Raw genomic sequence first — 17,953 nt, 5'->3', positions numbered from 1 at the left:
TATACACAATGAGCTGCTAGATATCTGTTTCATACTGAATCTATCTCCTTTATCTTCGATATGTATCTATCATGTGTCTAGACTGCGGCTACAGGCTACAGCAGCCATCAGAGGTCTAAAATTTTAGGGTATGTAAAAAATATTATTACGTATATACTGTATTTTCTGGCGTATAAGACGTGGGGGAGGTAAAAAAATGGCCATATGTGGCAACCACTATAAAAAAAGAAACAATCCAACTCACCTGTCACCCGTTCCCGGCAGCTCCTTTCTACAGGCAGCCGCATCTCCGATGCTTGTATAATACCACTATATATGTCAGTAAATAATATTCACTTTACACTACCTGTATGGATGCATGTATCCAAATATAGAGCGTTTGAGAACTAACTGTAAATTCGCTCATCTCTAGCAGTAACCAAATAGAGGTAGGGATTAAGTTATACAAAAGATCTACAGACCATTTCTTCATCCATGATTTTCTCGACGTAACCTGCCAGACAAACATTTTAGGCTCTTCACTCCAGCATCAAGCTCACCTTATACAAACTCCCCATGTGTATTGATTCACACATAAACAGTGCTCCCTGTGTGCCACATATAAGCAATAAGGCCCAATATGTGTCTGAAAATAGTAGTCAGGCCACTCTGTGTGCCCATATAGTATTAGAGCCTCTCTGTGCTATGTCACATGTAGTATGAAGTGACTCTTCTATGCTCCCCTCTGTTACACTTTGTGTGGATACTTTGTGGAAGCCTATGGCTGGTAGGGGTGTACACAGCAGACAACAGTCACAGTAAGTATATGCAGACTCACGTTTTGTTGCAGCAGCGCTGGATGATGTCCGGCAGGTGAGCAGAGTGTGGTTCAGCAGAGCTGGAGTTGGTAAGCGGCTGTTCCACTAACAGATCTGTAGGAAGATAGCACACAGCAGGAGCGGGTCCTGGGTAGGTGAGCGGCAGCGCCGCTGACAGACAGCAGGCAGGATGTGTAGCACTAGGTAAACCTTGCTGAGGAGTTTAAACAGCAGAGTGATCCCATGTGCAGCAGTAGTAATAATCAGGAGGTCTAGTAGCAGGACTCTGGAATAAGAGGACCGCAGCAATATACAAACAGGAGAGTCTGTAAGCTAGAGGCAGACAGAAGCTAAGTTCTAACTGATACTCAGGCAGGGAGGGGCACAGGTGCACACATTATTATAGCCTCAGAGAGCAGGTAAGATGGCCACTGAAGCTGCGGTGGCCATCTTGCAAAGAGGCAGACATGCCCAAAATCACAGCAAAACATAAAACCAGGACTGGATCCTAACACTTCCCCTACCTCAGGAGCGGCCTCCGGACGCCCTCTGGCCAGGCTTTCCGGGCTGTCTTCGGTGGAACTCTGACACCAAACGGGGAGCATTAATATTGTTCACAGGTTCCCAAGAATTTTCTTCGGTTGGATACCCTTCCCACTTGACTAAATATTGTAGCCGGTTCCTATGGATCCTAGAGTCGAGAATTTCTTCCACCACAAATTGTTCCTCACCATCAATCAAAACCGGATCGGGTGGTTGGGCAGAGCGACCCGGGAACGGATTAGGGACAGCAGCCTTCAGTAGAGAGACATGGAATACTGGATGGACCTTCATGGTCTTGGGGAGCTTTAGCCGAACAGCCACTGCATTTATAATGGCACTTATTTTGAATTGACCCACAAACTTCTGTCCGAGCTTTGGAGAGGGTACTCTCAGTTTTAAATTTTTAGTGGAGAGCCAGACAGAATCTCCTACTTTGAACCTGGGTGCTGGTCTACGATACTGATCAGCTGATCTTTTATATCTCTCCTGGGCTGAGGTCAAAGTTTCCTTCAGCACATCCAAGTTTCGCTGAAGAGTTGCCACACGTTCTGCAACTGCTGGCATGGTGACATCAACTGGGAGCCTTGGCAGAATCTTGGGATGGAACCCCAGATTGGCATAGAAGGGTGACATCTTTGTGGAGGCACTCTGGGAGTTGTTGTAAGAGAACTCCGCCAGAGGGAGAAGATCCAGCCAATCATCCTGCAAATGACTGATGAAACAACGCAGGTACTGTTCTAAGGTCTGATTAGTCCGTTCAGTCTGGCCATTTGACTGTGGATGATAAGCAGATGACAAGCAGACCTTGATGTCCAATGCCGAGCAAAATCCTTGCCAGAATCTTGCCATAAATTGGGCTCCTCGGTCTGAAATGACCTCATCGGGGACCCCGTGTAGCCGAAAGACATTTTGAATAATTAACTCCACGGTGTCCTTCGCAGATGGTGGTCCAGAACAGGGTATGAAATGAGCAGCCTTGGTTAATCGGTCAACCACTACTAGAATGGTGTTCATTCCTTTAGAGGTGGGCAATTCGACAATGAAGTCCATAGAGATGGAGCCCCACGGACGAGAAGGCACCGGCAATGGTTGTAGTAGTCCAGTCGGAGCAGACCTGGGTGTCTTACACCTGGCACAGACATCACAGGAGCGGACATAACTCTTAACATCCCCCTGATAGCCAGGCCACCAGAAGAATCGCGAAACAAACTCCTGAGTCTTCTGTACCCCTTTATGACCTGCCACCTTTGAGTCATGCATCAGTTTCAGCACTCTTAATCTAGCAGTCTTAGGCACGTAAAGGCATTGGCCATGGAACCACACTCCATTTTTGAAAGTTAAGTGCACGTCATCAGCTGGCCGTGACAAAAGAGGGTCATTGGCATAGGCTTCCTTAAAGATATTGATTAGGTCTTGATTCTGTATCACTCCTACCACATTAGCATCTGGTATTATGGTCTTAGATGATGGTGTAGAATCTAATTCAGTAGAGAACATCCGGGAAAGAGCATCAGCTTTGCTGTTACGCGAACCTGGTCGGTAGGAGATGATGAAATTGAATTGGTTTAGGAATAGGCTCCAGCGAACTTGTCGGGGAGAAAGACATCTTGCCGATCGAACAAATTCTAAATTACGGTGATCAGTGAGTACAACAATTTGCTGAGAAGCTCCCTGCAAGTGATGCCTCCATTCCTTGAACGCAGAGATGATCGCCAATAGTTCCTTGTTTCCAACATCATAGTTCCTCTCAGCAGATGATAACTTTCGAGAGGAGAATGCGCAGGGGTGCAACAGACCTTTTTCTCCTGTTCTCTGGGATAAGACAGCCCCCACGGCACAATCTGAGGTGTCCACCTCAATTATGAATGCCAACTCTGGATCAGGATGTATTAATACTGGGGCAGTTGTGAATTTTGATTTAAGACGGGTGAAAGCCTCCTGGGCCTGAGGTGTCCAATGAAATACTGTCCCCTTCTTGGTAAGTTGGGTGATAGGACTGACGATCTCTGAAAAGTGCTTGATGAAGCGCCGGTAAAAGTTGGCAAAGCCTATAAAACGTTGTACCTCCCGGATGTTTTTTGGGACTGGCCAATCAATAATTGCTTGGATCTTGCTTGTATCCATATGCAACCCTTGTGGCGAGATGACATAGCCCAGAAACTGGATCTCAGTCTGGTGGAACTCACATTTTTCGAGTTTGATGTAAAGATGGTTTACTCGAAGACGGTCCAGAACAGTTCTCACATGTTCCTGATGCTCTTGCAGGGAATTGGAGAAGATAAGTATATCATCTAGGTAGACCACCATGAACTGATCCAAGAGATCCCGGAAGATGTCATTAGCCAGGTGCTGGAAAGTAGCTGGGGCATTGCAAAGCCCAAATGGCATCACGAGGTACTCAAAATGTCCATAGCGACACCGAAAGGCAGTCTTCCACTCGTCTCCAGGTCTAATCCGCACCAAATTGTAAGCTCCACGGAGATCTAATTTGGAGAAAATTTTGGCATGGCGAACTCTTTCCAGAAGTTCAGGAATCAGAGGAAGCGGATAGCGATTTCGGACTGTAACTTTATTCAGCTCCCGATAATCAATGCAGGGTCTAAGAGACCCATCTTTCTTTTTTACAAAGAAAATCGGAGCGCCCGCAGGGGATGAAGAAGGACGGATAAATCCCTTCGCCAGGTTCTCCTCAATGTACTCCTTGAGGGCCTTTAACTCTGGTCCGGCTAGGGGATAGATGTGACCAAAGGGTATCGCTGCACCGGGCAAAAGCTCAATCGGACAGTCATATGGCCAGTGTGGAGGAAGCTTATCCGCATTTTTCTTGTCGCATACATCCAAGAAGTCATGATAGACTGATGGAAAATTGTTAGAGATACTTTCAGGACCGGATTTGGCTAGGCAAATGGCTGAGGTTTTACTTGCTGGGAAGCGTATCTCCCTAGTTTCCCAATTGATAACTGGGTTCTGCTTCCTCAACCATGGGAGGCCTAAGATGATTGGAAAATGAGGAGAGGAGATGAGCATGAAAGAGAGTGTCTCTTGATGGTCGGGTGGCATGGAGACCCTCACGGGTTTAGTTTCCCGATCTATCGGCCCAGAGGTCAGGGAGGAACCATCCACGGTCTCCATAAGCACAGGTGAAGCTTTTAGTTGTGTAGCGATACCATGTTCTTTAGCAAAGGCAAGATCCATGAAGTTGCCACTGGCTCCGGAATCCACCATAGCTGAGGTGGGGACCCAGCAAGTGCTGGTCCAAATCTGAATAGGCAGGAAGCAGTGGGTCTCTTTCTTCTTCTTTTCAAGGTGTGGGGCCACAGAAGACAGGGTCTGAATTACTGCATTCAACTGCTGTGATGCTTCTGAGAGCTCTGATTCAGAGTCAGACAGGTCACCTTCGGCCACGGCTGCAGCTGTTCTGCGAGGCCGATTAGGGCAATTTATAAGAAAGTGGCCAGACTCTCCACAATAAAGACATAAACCTTCCCGCAGCCTGCGCTCTCTGCGAGCATTACTCTCTGATCTCTGTACTGCATCTAATTGCATCGGCTCGATCTCCTGTGGGGATCTATTGGAAGGTTCCCTGGGATATGCAGATGGGGAAGCTGATGGACTGTCCCTTCGATTCAGTGCTGCCCACTTCTCTTGTCTCCGTTCAGATAAGCGGATATCTATCCGAATGCAATGATGCACAAAATCTCCAAATTCTGAGGGAGCCTCACTGCGGGCCAACTCATCCTTGATGGCGCTAGATAATCCCTTTCTAAACAGAGGGAGTTGTGCCTCAGAATTCCAAGCTGTATCAATGGCCCATCTCTTAAATTCCATGGCGTATTCCGTGACGGAACGTCGGCCCTGTCGGAGTGCCAATAAGTTGGTCTCTGCGGTGATGCGACGATTTGGATCATCAAACATTAGTCTCATGCCAGCAAGGAACTGAGTCAGACTGTTCAAACAGGGATCACCGGTCTCAATTAGCGGATTCGCCCATGCTAGCGCCTTGTGTGTCAAAAGCATGATGATACAGAGTACTTTGGCGCGATCATTCGGAAATTGGCTGGCGTGTGCATCAAAGTATAGCTGACACTGATTTACAAAGCCACGGAACTTGTCACGATCTCCACCAAACCTGAACGGTGGCAATTTCGGAGGACCCAGTACTGCAGCAGGGTGAGCTGGCATCTGCGCCTCAACAGAGGTGGTCCGAGCGCGCAAATCCTGGATTGCTATGTTAAGTTCATGCGCATTTTCATTTGCTTGTGTCTCCAGAGCAATTATTTTAGTCTTTAGCGACTGCACTTCAGTATGTATAGAAGATGTGATTTGATGAAGTCTCTTAATACGGGCTTCCAAATCCCCAGACCCAGCGGCCTCCATCTTGTGGGCCTGAGTATCCTGTTACACTTTGTGTGGATACTTTGTGGAAGCCTATGGCTGGTAGGGGTGTACACAGCAGACAACAGTCACAGTAAGTATATGCAGACTCACGTTTTGTTGCAGCAGCGCTGGATGATGTCCGGCAGGTGAGCAGAGTGTGGTTCAGCAGAGCTGGAGTTGGTAAGCGGCTGTTCCACTAACAGATCTGTAGGAAGATAGCACACAGCAGGAGCGGGTCCTGGGTAGGTGAGCGGCAGCGCCGCTGACAGACAGCAGGCAGGATGTGTAGCACTAGGTAAACCTTGCTGAGGAGTTTAAACAGCAGAGTGATCCCATGTGCAGCAGTAGTAATAATCAGGAGGTCTAGTAGCAGGACTCTGGAATAAGAGGACCGCAGCAATATACAAACAGGAGAGTCTGTAAGCTAGAGGCAGACAGAAGCTAAGTTCTAACTGATACTCAGGCAGGGAGGGGCACAGGTGCACACATTATTATAGCCTCAGAGAGCAGGTAAGATGGCCACTGAAGCTGCGGTGGCCATCTTGCAAAGAGGCAGACATGCCCAAAATCACAGCAAAACATAAAACCAGGACTGGATCCTAACACCCTCTAGTATAGGCTCCTCTGTTCACCTGTCTTCATATACTATAGGCCCCACTGTGCAGCAGTACCTATCTAGCACAGCCCCCCCACTGCTGTGCAGCCCCCATATAATATAGTCCCCGTGCAGACCCCACATAATATAATAGACAGCCACATAGTATAGGTCTCCCTATGTAGCCCCCTCATAGTATACCTCATAGTATACCCTCCTGTGTATTCCCCCTGTGAAGCCCCCATATAGTATAAGTCCCAGCTTAGCCACACATAGTATAGGTGTAGTCCCTTTGTAGTCCCACAGAGAATAGACCCCCTGTGTAGCCCCCATATAGTATAGGTCCCTGTGTAATCACCACATAGTAAGACCATATCAGACGATATCAGACGTATTTGACTGATAATCGTCTTGTGTATGAACTACATGAACATGAACTATGATGTCTGATCGTTGCTGTCATTTGTCTTTCAACATGTTGAAAGAAAAATGACCAGGATAGCAACGATATACTGCCGTTGCTCCGCGGAATAGAAGCGGTGGCAGCAGACCGCTGCTATCCCCTATGGGATGCCTAGACAATATAGTGATCACCCGGGGCAGGCCCTCTGCAGCTCCATATGGTCCCCTTGGTTCTCACCCACTTGCTTCCGAAACATGCAATTGTGCCAGCAGCAAGAAGGGAGCGAGGAGCAAACGAGCGCTGATAGCACTCTGCTTCTGGCTTAAGTACAGACAAAAAAACTTGTTTGCTCCTCAATATCGCCCTGTGTAATAGAGGCTTTAGTATAGCCCCCCTCCTCTGTAGCCCCCCCATAATATAGGCCCCCTGTGTAGCAGCATTCAAGTAAAAAAACAAAAAAACAAAAGTATACTTACCTCTCTCTCTTCCTGGAGCTCTGGTCTGTTAGTTGCTCTTACAAGTTCACTGCTCCAGCCCCTGCACATCTCTCCTCTCCTGCTTGGCTATGGACATGTGATGTGGTGGCTAATGTCTGTAGCAGAGCAGGAGAGAAGTGCAGGCATTGCAGGGCTGGAGCAGTGAGCTTTCGGGGCAGATGTGTATCAGGCTGCCTGTCTCGGAAGCTCGCTGAACTTGTAAGAGCAACTAACAACAGTACCGGAGGCCCTATTTTTAAAAGGGCAGAGTGGCCTTGAAGACATCCAGTGGCCGTGGCTCTTTGGTGTTCCAGGGGGAAGGGAAGGGAGTGGTGTCCGAGGGCTTAGGTTCCGTGGAGCCCAGCCCGTCCCTGGCAGTGTCACAGACAGCCCATGACTAATAATCTGGGCATTTGCCCCCTTGACAATCCATAGGCAGTAGCAGTGTCCATAGTTTTTCAAGTAGATAGTTACTGCTGCTTATTTGTCAAGGGGGTTATGAACCTGAGCAATCTCTCTAGTAAAAACTGAGCAGTGATAACTGCCCACACTAAGAATTTAAGCTTAAGCTTAAGACGTAGCATATTGGGTGCCAAACTAAAGGCATGAATAGCAATATAGATGATGATCACTGACACAGAAAAGTATAAAACTAGAAAAAACATGCCTGCTGTTTCTTATAGTTGTCATGTAGACAATAAAAGCACATGTTTTCCTATATGAGTCCCAACTGACCTTTCCACTGACGTGAAAGGTAGCTTCATCCCTGAACACAAACCTGTCAGGTTGGTGTTCAGGGATGAGGCTACCTTCACATCAGTGGTAAGTTTCTGGGGCTTTTTTAAAGTAGATTGGTAAAGGGGAGTATTTGTAGGCAATCTGGACTACGTAGTAGTAGTTCTGTATTTCTAACAATGGTCATGGTAATAGATGTAATGCTGCCAGACGACACTCTGCAGTGGCGGTGACATCCTATTTGCTCCTTTGCTATGCTCCATCCTCATCCTGGGGCTGCCCGTTTCTTGTGGCATATTCCTTTACCTTCTCCTGCAGTGACACTTCTGGCTACTAGGGTACACATGCAGACAGCTGCACCGGATTTATCAAGGCAGCTTGTCTCCACCTACTACTGCCATCTGCCGACTAGAGATAATCGAACAGGGCCGAGGCTCAGGTTCGTACAAACCCTAACCATCGGCATTTGATTTCCGTTACCTTCCCGTTCCGTGGGGAAGGTGGAGACAGCCCAAATACCACCTGGAAAACAGGGATACAGTCTAGGAAATAGGCTGTATTCCTGATTTCCAGGTGGTACTCGGGCTAACTCCACTTTTCCCACGGATCGGGAAGGCAGAGGGAGTCAAATGCCGATGGTTCAGGGTTCGTACGAACCTGAACCTCGGCCCTGTTCGATCATCTCTACTGCTGACCCAGAGGCACCTGTACCTATTGAAACCAGCTAAAAAGCCTGCTCATTTCTGCCTGAGTGTTGTTGCAGTGTAGAATTAGAAGAAAAGGTATTGGTCTGCTGTTTCAGATGTATCCCTGTGTATTCCTGTGAGCCCTGTCTGTACTTTGTGCCTCTCTTTTTGCCAACTCGGATTGCCTGACCTGCCTCTGAAGCTGCCTGCCCTGACCCTTTGCCCGTCTGACTTCAATACCCGTCTTATCCCTGGTACTGCGCTGACTCTCCTGCTGACGACTCGGCTTGCTGACCACGTATACTTGACCTGTTCCCTGTTGCCTTGCACAGACTCTGTTTCTTGGGAACCAGCTGCTGCTCACCCAAAAGAACCAAGGAACCACACTTGTGGAGCAACCTAGTGTCCTAGGTGCAGGAGACCAGCCTCTGTATTCTGGAGTGGAATAAAGGATGAAGACCTAGAGAGCTCTTAGACTCCATTTCCCAAAGTGGCCAATAGTCAAACCGGTTGAGTAATACAGCAGGTCTACACTTGTCTACAGCTGTCTACACTTGCTGTCCTTTACAAGCTTTTATACAATCAGACTGAAAATGATAATTATGCATTCCAAATAAATGAATAGATATTGATGATTAGCCCCTTATTATTTTCTTAATAAAATAACATAAAAATATGACAGCATGTCTATGAACTAAGTGATTTTGCATATAAAGGCACTTAGATGTGTCATTTCTTCACAGGTAGAAATGATTTGGTACAACAAAAGGCATTTTACCTGTCAAATGCACTATATATGAGTTTCTTAGCTCTGATCTTACAGAATAAAATGACTGATCTGTAGACAAGCTAATAAATAGTTTACCTTGATGCATGTTGCATGCCTGCAGTTGTATGCAGGATGCATTTTAATGAGCTCCAATTGCAGCCATGCAGTGTGTGTCATGTACAGAAATGTGAGCAGACATTTCAGGACCTCACCAATACAGACGCCACAACCATGGGTGTTGTGTAATACTTTGCCTTTAAGTGCTTATGACACAATCAGGTCACTAGCAATGAGACTTTTGAGGATTTTATAGCAATTGCTGCACAAACCTCCATAATCCATCAACACAAGGGACATCAAACACAGGATTCATATATTTTACCTAAATCTATAACTATAAGATACTGTACATTACACCGACGCTTGCTTAAGAAAACAATAAAAATGACGTCACATTAATCTGCGAAGAACACAACTTATTATTTAGTGTATAAAGTGGGAAAATAATCCCTTTCTAATGAACTGAGAGCTTGAATTCCAGGTAAGTATATTACGGAAGATAAATTCTCCATGTTATGGTTACCACGGGAACATTACAAGATTTAAAAATACACTTATCTGAATCAATCAAGTGCATTAACCCACCGAGTACAGATTATTACGGTAACCAGCTATTGGCCAGGGGTACAAATTGTTATTTCTAACATTGTCAGGCATGTTAAAATCTGATATTTTTCTTTCCTTTCAATTGAAGACTCAACTACTGCTGCGAGATCATCTTATTAGGAAGTTAATAGCGGCTCCTTTGAGCTGATGTCTCTGAGAGCTCTGCTACTCTCTCTTTCCCTCTCTCTCTCCCTTTCTCTCTCTCCCCCTCCCCCTTTCTCCTCCAGTTCTGCTGCTCTGGCTCTGAGCGTCACTCTGCATCCGACCACAGACATGGCGACAGTGGTCCAGCCCCTCACATTGGACAGAGGTAGGACAAGACGAGTACCTGCTGATGCTGTGCATGTGTGGTATTGATTCCAAAAAAAGAGCTTTGGTAGAAATCATCTGATTTTTAAAGGTAACCACAGTAAAGCCTGGCAGAATATCGTGCAGAACAATCCACTTCCTTAGCTACTGTGTATTAGGATATTAAAGTGTATGAAGCTGTAACAGTCACAGGGACTCCATGCTGGCCTGGGAACAAGATGCAGTGCACTGACGGAGATATATACGAGATAATTGTATCATTTAGAATCAAGAAGCACATTGTTATCTGTAAGGACCCTGCTCTCATTCTGCTTTCTTAGGTTTGTTGACCTTTAACCTTCATCTGCTCATCTGAGAGACTGATGTGCCTAGAAATGACAGGGCACAGGTGAATGTTAATGTGATGGCAGCAGTCAGCTGCATGGACCTAGAAGTTCCTATGTGCAGTCGGTGGGATGTGAACCCTTTCATGCTGTAGGGACGTAGCAGTGACATGTTGAAGGACAGCAGGCAGATTGCCACAGTAAAGGCAAAGCACCTGCAAGAGATAATGCAAGGACAGAGCAGGCAGACAAGTCTGTATTGTGAGAATGGGATGCTAAGAGGAAGGGAAGGAAGTGCAATTGTCTTAATCAGATGCTAAAGGAAACTGGAGCTGAAAGCACTTAATTAAAAGCAGTGAAAACAAGTTTGGAATGGAATGTTTGAGGTCAGACTATTGCAAGCGCATACAGATATCCGTAGAATATCATGATTGAATGGAAATTCTTTTTTAATTTTTTAATTTTAATTTTTTAATTTTGAGAATTAATGCTAAAAAAACCAAGCGGGCAAAATAAGTAAACATGTCGCACTGTATATGAGAAATATATTGCACACATCTAACTGCTGCAATACATTCCCAACACTCCATTGTTCATAAAGCACCATACCTTCTATAAATATTTAGCATTAGATATTTGTAGTTTAACCCTACCTATGATTACACTTATAATATATTTATATAACTGACCTGATATTACATCAGTATTAGCAACTTCAAGTAAAAAAGTGAGTAAAAAATAGTTTTTGTAAATATTTTATTGATTATTTTATTACTTGGGACATTGTTCAGAAGAATGTTTTTGTCTATCTGTAAGGGCTTTTAGTATTTTTGATGGCAAGAATAGTGCAATCTGTAACGTTAAAGCCAAACCCCACAAAAAAAATAAAAATAAATAAAAATGACAGACCTCATTATAAGTCAATGGGTTCCATTGTTGGATCTGCATAGAAAAACGAATCCGTCAAAGGCAGTTATGAATGAAGGTAATGATAGTAGTGTGAACAGAGCCTGGTTATCACAAAACATGACACCAATCAGCACCTTACAGTACAATAATATATTTAAAAAAAAAAAAAACCTTAAGGCTATGTTCCCACTTAAGAAACATAAAGAGGAAAGTTGGCTATCTTGTTATATAAAAGGCCTCTAATAATACTTATGATCATTAATATGTTCCCGATCACACTATGATCACACTATGTTCCCTGAAAGTGGGAATATGGCCATAAAAGATTTTTTTTTTTCGGTGGCTATTACTGACCTTACTTGACTGTTCCTAGCAAGTAAATGGTCACAGGCTGAAAACACCTTTTTACATAAGCAAGTGTTTTATTGTCTTTTTACAGTAGCATAAAGAATGCAAATCCCTAGTCTTTTATAGTGTTAATTTTAACTAAGCAAATAACCTTGTTTTGTGTTGCTGAAATGATATATTGCATAACAATACCTGTACAGGTTTAAGCGAAGGAAGATCCATTGATCTAAGTACGGGGTATATAACTGACATCTCTATTAACTTATCTTGACACTGTAACCAAGAAAAATCGAATGCATTACCAGATGAGAGATTAGGTTTTATGTGATGTAAAAGAAAATCTGTACAACTGTACATAGAAATATACTTTATTATATACTTGTACAATTGTCCTTCTGTACATAACTTTTCTGAACTCCAGGTTAGCATCTTTCTATACATGGTGCCTTTTTTATTTGCTTGATGTAAGGTTGTTATTTATGAAGCTATGCAGCAACTAAATCTAGAAAGCACCAACAAGAGGTGCATGTGGAGCTACCATTAACAGTAGTACAGTAGTACTAATGCTTAACAATGTTTGTTATAGAGTTAAAAGGAGAACATCTATTAGGTTTTACTTTAAAAAATTTTTTTATAAAAAGACATTGAAAACTAATTCACTCTGACTTTAATCGGTTTGCTGCCAATTGTAATGTTGAGTGGTGACACAGTTTTTATTTGGCTTTACTTCAAAGTGAAATTTTGTTGATTGGTTCTTGTAGCTTAAAAGAATTAGAATACTCCTCTGATCTTCAAATGTCACCACACTTACAATCCAGTTTTGTTTATTAAGTCAAAGTATTTGAACATCATCCATAGCAAAGTGAATAACAACAGGGGTTATTTTCCCCTTCTTTTGAAAAAGAATCACGGTAAACAAGTCTGTTACCAAACACGTGTATAGTTATTTACTGACATGTTAATTGTGCCTTCTTTCACTGAGATACTACTACTACTGAAAGGCCAAATTACTTACAATGGACTGTCAGGGCTACAGTACAATAGATGTTATTTCATTTATTCAAAGAGTTATTAAGGATTTGAAAAAAGTACAAAAAACAGCATTAACGATTAGCACAACTCAAGCATGCTCAGGTCTGATCGTTTGGTATTTGAATAACAGTGGCTGAAGTCAAAATGACAGAACCATTTTTAGCCTGTCTTGGAACGCACTATAGTGGCCCCTCAGGTTACAATATTTTCATCATAAAATGAACCTTTCTGGACCATTGTAATTTGACACCAGACTCAACATACAATGCTACAGTCAGTCTGTGGAACATATCAATAACTAGATGATCGAAAAAGTGGCCATTTTGTTTTGGTAAAACACCAATATTACTAAAGAGCACATACCGATTGGCTGTCTAGTGTCGCCTCTCTGCAGTACAGTGTGATACTACATCTTCTGTACTACTTTTTACCTGTGCCAGGATGAGCTGGTCCTTTGAGCACCAGGTGAAGGCGGTTTTACTTTATTTTTCTGGGACCCTCTTATAACTGTACAGGACCCTGAATACACGCCAGTGCTCTACACAGAAAGGTATTTACAGTTTCTAGTAGCTCTTTTTGACTGTTGTATGTAAGGATTTATTTTGTACATATTAGTTATTCATTTATTTTTCTTTAAATCCTATTTTTTTTTCTCATTTTGGGATGACATTTTGGGGGCTTCAGAACAATTTAACAATTTATACAGTTTTGGTCTCAATATATAATATTTTCAACATACAATGGTCGTTCATGAAGCAATTTGTTCTGAAAGCACTGCATTACCACCATACATGGTCATCTGATGTGATACTGATATTAGAGTAACTCTGTATACAATCCATACAGTATTGTGGTTCTCTTTTTGTAGAGGTGTTGGTATAGGTTGTAAATTTGGGTCCCATAATGTGGGTTGAAATCCTTTCATTTTCCATTTTTCGTGAGCTTTACTTTTATTAGGTAGACTAAGGCCTTATTCACAGATCCTGCACATGCTGATGGTACAATTATGGAAAAATTTAGGGCACACTGATTTCTATTGGAGTATTCACACTGTCTGTAGTTTTATGGATCAGCAAGCCATGCCAAAAAAACAGAACATGTCCTTATACAGCCCATGAGTTCACCCAATGAAGTCTATGGGAGCATCCTTAATTTTCTTAGGTTTTAATGGAAAAAATGTTTGCAACTTCTGCAAATACATGGATGACCTTCTTATATTTTAATCCACAAAAAATACGGATTACTGATTCACTACGGATAATATTTTTGCCGACTTATTTGTAAAGATTGTGGAATAATATATGGTCTTGAAAAACTACTGGATGAAACTACTGAATATGAATGAGGCCTAAGTCGAAAGTTGTGAATCTTTCAAGCAATGTTTCTTGGTGAATTATTAAAGCGTAACTGTCATTTCAGGGTCATTTTTTTTTAAAACATTAAATATCAACAGTACAAGCGATTTTAAGAAACTCTGTAATAGGTTTTATGTACTAAAAGAGTTTCCTTCTGGACTAAAAAAGCAATCTCCCAGCCTCTCCCCTCACATCAAATGAAGCAGGATTTCTGTCTCCATTATGTGGCTATGGAGAGGGGAGGGGCTGTTAGGAGTGACTGAGCACGGAGGATTTCTGCAAAGCACAACACCCTGCAATCTTCTCTCAGCAAGTTTATAGATAAGCACTGACCTTTCTGATCCCAGAGAGTCTACAAACAGCTGACCTTCATGTCACCTCTTCCTGCTCCCTCATCTCCCTCGGCCCCTCCCCCCTTCATAGGCTTACAATGGAGATAGCAGAACCCGTCTTCACTGGCTTCTCTGTAATGAAGACGTGTTTGCCTGATAATGCACAGATAAGAAGTCAGGGGGGGAGGCTGGGAGATTGCTTCTTGAGGACAGAAGGAGGCTTTTCTGGCTAATGAAACCAATTACAGAGTTTCTTAAAATCGCTTATACTACTGATTTCTGCAATAAAAAAAATATGACAGTTACTCTTTAAGTATTATTATTATTATTATTAATTAGTATTTTCCACTCCATTCTAAGATTCTATATGGTACATTTTCAGGTTAATTCCTCATTGGTTTATTAAGATGTACTGGAATCCGAGACAAAATATTTTTGACATAAAACTAACTCTATTATAAGTTACAAATACCACAACTCCTCTGGGAATAGGAAAATTGGCCACATCAGTAAACTTGCAGAAAAACATCACAGTTCATGGTTTTAATTAGTAACAAACCTTCTTACCATGGGAAAAACCTCAAGCCCCACATTTAATGTCACACATCTGTAGTTTACAGTCATTCTATAATGCATACAGCGTTAAACCACTTCCTAGTAATGCTTTATAACTCAGCTATGACTGTCTTGTTTTGAAAGGAAAATGTGTAATTTTTCAGCATGATGTGTCACTTAAAATGATGCTTTTTAAGAAATGCTGTACATCTGCTGCACACTACAGAATTAGGGATTTTGTTTTATACCGAGTCTAACAGTAAAACATAAATACAATCTGCTTATGTCAGAATATAATATACTAAGGTACAGTAAATCTGAGAACTCCTAATGTCCAAGTATATTTTTGTATAGCCGCATTGAATACTATCTTTCTAATCGATGTTGAAATCAATGGGCCATAAAGTTGTCCAGGGTTATGGGCAACTTTGTGAGACATGTGAATAAGGCCTAAAATGGGATTCTCTGATTTAGGGGGGGGGGGGATAATAATTCCTGCTAGGTGTACAAAATACTGTAATACTTTATTTCCCCTGTAGTAGCCACTATAAGTAACATGGCACATCGCTATCTTGGCAATTACAGGTGAGAACTGGGAATAGAAAAGTCCCAGCTTATTGCTGAGGAAACTTCGTTTTAATATGGGTTGGATATAATTGGACCAAATGGAAAATTGCTTCAAATTCCTAATTAGTAATTCTAAAAAGGGGTATTCAACTAAAGAGCTAAAGGAAATGTTCCCAAACCTTGCTGGTCTCACCAAGTCCTCCTGAGTAATTTGAGACATGTTCTATCTTTCTAGCTGCACCATTCCTAAGCTACAAGTCTTTCTAAAAGCCAGTCTATATCCAAGATAGCACTGGCCAAGAAACTACACTTCCCAGCATTCATTGCCCAACAGGGCCAACTGGCAAGTACCTGTCCATCACTGTCTCAATCTGCTTCTGTTTTACGCCGTATGGCTATTTTCACACAAGGTCCAAAAAAGGAAAAAGGCGTCCGCTTTTTGTGTTTAAAAAGACGTCATCATTTTGCATCATTTTAAGTGACTTAAATAAAATGCATTGAAGTCTATAGGAAAACTGACATCTTTTTCACACATTGTATTGAATGACTGATGTCTTTTGAGGCGGACACATTCAATACAATGTGTGAAAAAGATGTCTGTTATTCCATAGACTTCAATGCATTTTAGTCACCTAACTTAAAATGATGCAACAACGGACGTCTTTTTAAACACAAAAAACTGAAGATTGTTTCCCTTTTTTTGGACGTTGTGTAAGCATAGCCTAAACTAAATACTGTATCTATCTATGTATATGTTATCCACATGCATTCTTAGGCTATGTTACGGAACGGCCGGTCTCTGCAAAGATCTTTCCGGCCGGTACTTAAGTATCGACTGGATGATCTTTCCGGCCGCAGTGTTCTGATGCGGGCGCATCAGCACACGCCCACATCAGAACTTCACACAGCACACAATTAAGCAAGCGTCCGGAGCCGCTCGCTTCATTGTGTGAACTGACAGGTTTTTCTGCGGCCGCAATTCACTGAATTTCAGACACAGAAAACTGACATGTCAGTTCTTTGCTGCGCCGTATGGGATCCGGGTCGGAACAAATACTATGTGTATACACTCTGGCCGGGATCCCATAGCAGTTAAGGCAGTGTTCCACACCGTACCAGGTACAGACGTTGTTGCGGCCGTACTTTTACGTAGTGTGAACATAGCCTTATGGTATGGCAGTGTCGGGTATTGTAAGTTCTTTGAGATTCTGGAGGAATTGGAAAGGGGGTGTACATTGGTTTAGGTCTCTTAAATGTATCCTCTCTACAGCACACCTCATTGAGTTAAACAGACTCCATTGCTTCTCACAGGGGGGATGCTTACAGGTACGCAGGAGTTTTATCAGTCATTATACATCAGATTCCCACTGGGCTGAATTTTCTCCCCTTGTGGCAAATCCAGCTCCTGTGCTGTGATCTCTTGCTGCTGTGTCCACATATATCTGGCTTTCTCTGTCACTGTTTCTACCTCACAACACACAGGTGTGCTTCATTTTACCTCACATACCACTTAACAGACTCAATTCCTGATTTCTGTTAACACCCTCACTGCTGGACAACTTGCAATTTATGCAGGCACTTCTGACATTCTCCAAATTCTACATAGATAGATTAGAAAGAGAGAGAAAGATTAAAAACCTATCACATTTCAGCTATACTGCTCTGGAGGCTGTCAACGTTCTGTTGTTTCCCCTCCCCTTGGTGGTGTAATGATTGGTGTAATGTCAGTGGTGGGTGGGGTTAGAGATGAGGGGTTACAGCTTGCCTGGCAACAGAAGAGACCAAGTTCATGTGACTTTGATCTCAGAAGGCAGTGGGGAGGACAAAGGAGTTGAGACCATTTGAACAAGGCAGGGAGGATTTTCAGCAGCTTCAGCGTGTAAATCAGGATATACTGCAAATGGTCCAATTCATATAATAGAAACCTATTAGGTAGAAGCTTAGGTTATGGGTGGGGATTGAACAGGATTACATTTTATTAAGTAGAGTGCCCCTTTTAGACCTGTGTGCATTAATATGAAGGCCTTTTATCCAAAGTGAAATACGTTTGACAGTCTGTTTTAGCTTTGTATGCTATTGCTGTTTTATAAAGATTTCCTTGTTTGCATTTTATATAGATAGATATACAATTTGACAACATTGACCTTTTGAGAACATTTAGGCCTCCTGCAATAAG

General features: G+C 42.8%; 1 protein-coding gene across 2 annotated transcripts in view; it reads left to right on the top strand.

Moving 5' to 3' along the window:
* The first annotated feature begins 10,274 nt into the window (after positions 1 to 10,274).
* Positions 10,275 to 17,953, top strand: part of LIN7A (lin-7 homolog A, crumbs cell polarity complex component) — a 36,618-nt gene continuing 28,939 nt past the window's right edge. For both annotated transcript variants that reach the window (XM_069955670.1, XM_069955671.1), the window contains exon 1: positions 10,275 to 10,357. In XM_069955670.1, the coding sequence (XP_069811771.1) occupies positions 10,321 to 10,357 (37 nt within the window). In that variant the 5' untranslated portion in view covers positions 10,275 to 10,320. The remainder of the gene's footprint in view (positions 10,358 to 17,953) is intronic.

The sequence above is a fragment of the Dendropsophus ebraccatus genome, chromosome 1, assembly GCF_027789765.1.
Source record: "Dendropsophus ebraccatus isolate aDenEbr1 chromosome 1, aDenEbr1.pat, whole genome shotgun sequence".
Taxonomy (NCBI): Eukaryota; Metazoa; Chordata; class Amphibia; order Anura; family Hylidae; genus Dendropsophus; species Dendropsophus ebraccatus.
The sequence above is the reverse complement of the archived record's forward strand: the minus strand, read 5'-3'. Positions and strand labels throughout refer to the sequence as shown.